The following is a 6,375-nucleotide window of genomic DNA, read 5'->3' as shown; positions in this document are numbered from 1 at the left end:
AGAATACACACAAAAAGGAATGAGAAAGGAATTTAAATCTTTCACTCTAAAAATCAACTAAACACAAGTGAGGACAGTAATGCAGGAACTGAGAGACCAAAAACAAACAAAAACCTTACAAGGTATACAGAAAACAAATGGCTAAATGACAAGAATACATCCTCCTTACCAGTAATTACTTTAAATGAATTAAAGCTCTCCAATCAAAGACATAGGCTGGGGGCATGGATAAAACACACACGCTCTAACTATATGCTGTCTACAAGAGACACACTTTAGACCCAAAGACATGATGAATAGGTTGAAAGTGAAATAATGGAAAAAACAGTCCATGCAAATACTAACAAAAAGAGAGCAGGGATGGCCATACTAATGTGAGACAAAATAAATTTAAAGCAAGAAAGGTTACAAGAGACAAAAAAGGAGACAGAATCAGTACTCCGTAATCTCAAAACAAAACAAAGCTCTGGACTTGATGGTTTCACTGGTGAATTCTAGCAAACATTTACAGAACTAATCCCAATCCTTCTCAAACTTTTCCAAAACACTGACTAGGAGGGAGCTCACTGGTTCAGAGGGCTCACTGGTGAATTCTAGCAAACATTTAAGGAAAAAATTATATCAGAACTCTCTAAGGAAGACCGCTCTTTCACGGGCAGAAGAAGAGGGAATGCCTATGAGGCAGCATTACCTTGATACTGAAGCCAAACACACTACAAGAAATGAAAACTGCAAACCAATATTCCTTATGAATATTTATGCAAAAATCCTCAACAAAATACCAAAAAATCAAATTCAACAGCAGATTAAAAGGATTATATAGCATGATCAAGTGGTGTTTCCTCCTGGAATGCAAGAATAGTTCAACACAGGAATATCAGTGTAACATACACATTAACAAAATGAAAGAAAAAAAATCACGTCTTCTCAATCGATGCAGAAAAGCACTTGACAAAATTCAACACCCTTTTATGATAAAAACATTCATCATAACTATAATTAGAAATAAATGACCTTAACATAATAAAAGCCATACATGAGAAACACAGTGGAAATCAGTCAATGGTGACAGACTGAAAGCTTCTCCTCTGAGAGCAAGGCAAGGACACCCACTTTCACCACTTCTCTCCAACATAGTATTGGAAGTCCTCACGAGAGCAATTAATAAATAAAATAAAATAAAATTTAAAAAGCATCCAAATTGGAAAGGAAGAAGTAAAACTATCTATATTCACAGGTAGAAAACCCTAAAGAGTCCACAAAAAAACTGTTACAATTAATTTAAAAATTCAGCAGAGGATACAAAGTCAACATACAAAACTCAGCTACATTTGTATATACAAACAATGAACAATCTGAAAAGGAAATTAAGAAAACAATTTCATTTATAATAGCATCACAAACCAAAAAAGAAACAAGCATTAACTTAACCAAGAAGGTAAAAGAGTTGTATAATGAAAACTGCAAAACACTGCTGAAATTAAGGCAGACATAAATAAATGAAAGTACATCTCATGTTTATAAACTGAAAGACTTCCTTAATGTCAAGATGTCAAAAGTGCATTACAAATTCAATGCGATCTTTATCAAAATTCCAATGACCTTTTTTTTGGAGAAAGAGAAAAACCCATCCAGAAATTCAAATGGGATCTTAAAGGACCCAAGAATAACTAACACAATCATGCAAAAGAACAAAGCTGGAGGGCTCACACTTCCTGGTTTCAAAACTTTCTACAAAGCTACAGGAATTAAAATAGTGTGGTACTGACATATAAACAGATATATAGACCAGAAGAATAGAGAGCCCAGAAATAAATCCTCACATAGTGAAATCATTTTTAACAAGGTTGCCAGAACCATTCAGTCGGGAAAGGACAGTCTTTCCAACAATGGTGCTGGGAAAACTGGACACCCACATGCAAAAGAATGAAGTTGGACCCTTACTGAACACCATATACAAAAATTAACTCAAAATGGATCAAAGACTTAAAGTAAGACCTAAAATTATAAAACTGAGAAAACATACTGCAAAAGCTTCANGGAGGAAGCTTCAAACGTGAGAGAGAGAAGAGCAAGCAGGGCGCCCGCGCAGCGGACGAGCCAGCGCCAGCACTGGGAGCCTGTGAAGGGCACGCGGGCGCTGGGAGCCCTCAAGTCTGAAATTGCAACAACGAAAGGTTTAAAAAAGGTGACGGACTCACTTTTTTCACTTCCATCACTTTTTCCTTCTAACCCAAGAGGAGGTGATCTTGACTTTTCTTGAGAATCAAGAGACGTTGTGATAAAATCCTCAACATCTTTCTCCTGTTCAAACAGGTAGAATTGTAAATGGTCACAAAATAACTTATTACATCATGGTCTTGAACTTGCCACGTGGACACTTTCTAAGGCCTGAATTTATCACCTTCCCACACAAAACCCAAATAAAAGTGTTCAAAGCTTATAGACACACGGAGGCCACACGCTTCTGCTAATTCAATCGAATCACCCACAGTTCTCTAGGAGTCCAGCGAAGTCACTAGCTAATATTTCAGATTAAATACTTCTGCATGAAATGGCAGTTTATGGATACTTCAGGTAACATGTATCCCCTAACTTACTTTTTATTTTATCGGACCCAAGATACACAAAGTATTAACACTATGTTAGGAAAACTATAATCTATCTCAAAAAAATAAATGGAAGTGCTCTTGAAACTAACTAGCATTCTACGTGGAGCCTCTTACATATGCAATACAACTGAAAGTAAATCTAAAACACACATTCCAGGCGGAGACCCTGCATGCAAACCGTCCACAAGGACGAATTCATGACTGGACCTGTCCACATCAGCATTAGGGAAGACAATCAGTCCTGGGTGGACATCTGAGGAGGACGGAGGCACCTCCCATAGTTCTACAAACCACGGGGGTGTCTCTCTAAGCGTTCACGTTACAGTGGCTTTGGGTTAGTGCTGACAAAGCTGACCGTCCCTTCACACAGCTGACAGGGGACACTGAGGCGTCCACCCACGCCCGCCCACAGGCCTGCCAGGAGGTGAACCAACAATGCTGCTGCTGTGACACCAAGAAGCACACTGACACAGTCCCATGGGAACACCCTGGGGACCTGGGCACCCTACAGACGCTGAACCAGGGCAGCACTCAGGGGACAACACCTACCACAGTTGTCCGTTGCACGTGGGAGTCAGCAGAGGGAGTCCTGTCCGCAGCGGACAGGGACTCGGCCCAGCAAGGGGCCTGTGCTGCTGCTGACCCGGCCAGGGAGCACAGCAGCCCCGGCTGGTCGGCCTGGAGCAGCGAGGTGCCCGTCTTGTCGCTCAAGGAGGCATCCAAGCAGGGCGTCAGGGGCAGGCTGGACAGAGGCTCGAGGGTCGAGTCCTTCCTGATGACCTCGGGGGAGCTCCAGGACACGTCCATGGCGCTGAGTGCGTTCCTCAAGGGCTCAGCCCCCTCGCTGGGGGTTAGGTCACTGCAGCTACTGTGCAGGCTCCCCAGTGACCCATCCTGGAAATCTACCTTCTCTTCCATGGGGACATTTGGTTTTTCATTTCTTATCCATGAATCCTGATTTCCAATAACATCAACTAAATCCCATGTGGTTTCATTGATAGTAAATGCTTCCATAGGAGGCAATTTGTCAGGTTCTTCACCGTCATTGGAACTATCACTCGAACTGTTTTCTAAAAGATCAGAAAACGCCAGTGGCTGTTGAGATTTGAAATCCTCTGTCTCGATGTTCTGGAAGGTCATAGAATATACCAGACGGTTCAGTTTTTCTTGAAGTTGTTTCACCTGAGTTAGGAGGTCAACTTTCCTCAGCTTACAATCTTCCAGCAGTTTCTCCTTATCCTGCAGGTAAAAAAGAACATGCAAACAGTAAAATGATTGAATTAGACAGTGTAATATTTGTCTGTCTGGTATTTGTCAGTCAATTTCAGAGACTGTGCGAGTATTTAATGATGAGACTCCATCACGAGCCCTTTGGTCCCTCTAGATAGCAGTTCTCAACCTGTGGGTCACGACCCCTTTGGGGGCTGAACGACCCTTTCACAGGGGCCGCCTAAGACCATCGGAAAACAAAAAGATATTTACATTACGATTCATAACAGTAGCAAAATTACAGTTATAGAGTAACAACGAAAATAATTTTATGGTTGGGGATCACCACAACATGAGGAACTGTATTAAGGGGTCGCGGCATTAGGAAGGTTGAGAGCCGCTGCGAGATGCTTAAGATTTCAAGTTTTTTTAATTTCTTGAAAGACAGAGTCAAGGCTTACAGCTCACTGCCTAAAAGACAACTGCTGAAGAGGATTTTGGGAAGAGAGCGGAGCAGAGAGTACCAGGGTTCTGTCCCCACCTAGACAGCAACTGCGCTGGCAGAATCTTGTCTGCGGACCTACTGTGGAACTCCAGCGTTTGCTGAAGGCTTGCAACTTCCTGACGCAGGCTTGGATGGTAAACTGTGGTCAATCGGGGTCAACTTTACCTCTTAGCAGAATAGCAGCTACCTGTCCTCCAGCCCCCAGCCCCACAGCAGGCAACTGTGTTTGTGTTCCTGGAGCAACTTGTACACAGATTTTGGGAGGCAGGTGGGCAAAAAGAACCCTGTCCTCCAGGCAATGGGAAACTGTTCTCTGACTGGTGCACACAGAGATGGGAGGCCATGGCTGTGGCCCCTTCCGCTCTGGATGAAGTGATGTCCAGGGGGCTTGAAGGGCTGGTGCCATTTTTTCTATCCCTGCATTTTTCCTTTTTCATTTTGGGGATAAATTAAAAACAAGGACTTTCAAAATCAACTACATATACAGAGGAATTTAGAAAGTGTGTGGACCGTGTGTGTTCAGGGAAAGGCACAGGCTAGAGAAAGAGCTGAAAGACCTTGAGCTCACACCACAGGCTGATCCTCAGCACAGACACAGCCTAAAACAATCAAAACCAAACACAAACAATTAACAAAAAAAACAGCAAACCCTGAGAAAGTGGGAGATTCTGACTTCCAGATTTACCACATTAGATTCAAATGCTCAGTGTTCAACAACAACAACAAACTCATGAAGCATACAAGAAAACAGTAAAGTATGGCCCATTCGGAGTAGAAAAATACATCAACAGAAACTGTCTCTGAATAAGACCAGATTGCAGATCTACTATACAAAAGACTCTAAGCAACTGTCTTAAAGGTGCTCAAAGAACTAAAAGAACATGCAGAGAATGTTAAGAAAACACTAATGTTTGAACAAAACAGAAACATCAATAAGGAGTCAGAAAACCTAAAAAGAAACCAAAAAAAAATTCTGAAGCTGAAAAGTACAATAACTGAAATTTTTTTAAAAAGAAAGAAAAATTCATTAGAGGGATTCAAAGGTAGACTTGAGGAGGCAGAAGAAAGGTTGGTGAACTTGAAGACGGAGCAATGGACGTTATGGAGTCTGAGGAAAAGAAAGAAAAGAGATGAGAAAGTGAATGGAGCCTAAGGGACCTGTGGGACACTGCCCAGTGGACCAGTGTACTCACTTGCAAGCCCCAGAGGAGAAGAGAGAGAGGAGGCAGAATATTTGAGGATGTAACGACTGGAAACTTTCCAAATTTGATGAAAGGTATGAATATAAACATCCAATAAGCTCAACAAACTCCAAGTATATGAACTCAGAGACCTACACCAAGACACATTACAACCAAACTTTCAAAAGACAATGAGATAATTTTGAAAGCAGCAAAAGAAAAGTGACATGTCACATACAAAGGCTCCTCAGTAAGATATTCTGCAGATTTCTTATCAGACACTTTGGAGGTCAGAGGACAGTGGGTCAATATATTCAAAGCGCTAAAAGAATAAAAAACAAACAAAACTTGTCAACTAAGAATCCAATATCCAGCAAACTGTACTTCAAGAGTAAGAAGAAATTAAAACATTCCCAGATGGACAAAAGCTGAGAGAGTTTGTCACCACTAGACCTGCCCTGCAAGAAATGCTCAAGGAGTTCCTGCAGGGTGACAATGAAAGGCCACTAGACAGTCACCTGAAGCCATAGAAGAAACAAAGATCTCAGTAAAGATAAATATATGGGCAATTATAACAGCTAATGTTGCTGCAACAGTGGTTTGTAACTTCACATTTGTTTTCTACATAATTTAAGAGATTAATGCATTTAAAAGAATTATTTACGTTTGGGGGCACACAGGTATAAAGATGTAATTTTGTGACATCAAAAACTGAAAAGAGGGCCGGCCGAGTGGCGCATTGGTTAAGAACTGGCTTGGGACGCCAGAGGGCCCCGGTTCAGATCCCACATGTGAGGGCCAGTGATGCTGCCCTCTACAGCTAAGATGCTGAACAACAGCTCGACCTGGAGTTGGGTTGCCGTGAGTC

The 6,375-nt window shown here is 41.8% G+C and overlaps 1 protein-coding gene across 1 annotated transcript in view; it reads right to left on the bottom strand.

The window, feature by feature from the left end:
• Positions 1 to 6,375, bottom strand: part of PCNT (pericentrin) — a 127,504-nt gene that overhangs the window by 36,500 nt on the left and 84,629 nt on the right. Inside the window, exons 30-31 of the mRNA XM_019628028.1 lie at positions 3,162 to 3,851; positions 2,202 to 2,304 (exon numbers count right to left, since the gene is read on the bottom strand). Of these exons, the coding sequence (XP_019483573.1) occupies positions 2,202 to 2,304; positions 3,162 to 3,851 (793 nt within the window). The remainder of the gene's footprint in view (positions 1 to 2,201; positions 2,305 to 3,161; positions 3,852 to 6,375) is intronic.

The sequence above is a fragment of the Hipposideros armiger genome, unplaced genomic scaffold (assembly GCF_001890085.2).
Source record: "Hipposideros armiger isolate ML-2016 unplaced genomic scaffold, ASM189008v1 scaffold_745, whole genome shotgun sequence".
Classification (NCBI taxonomy): Eukaryota; Metazoa; Chordata; class Mammalia; order Chiroptera; family Hipposideridae; genus Hipposideros; species Hipposideros armiger.
This window is presented reverse-complemented; position numbering and strand designations above follow the sequence as displayed.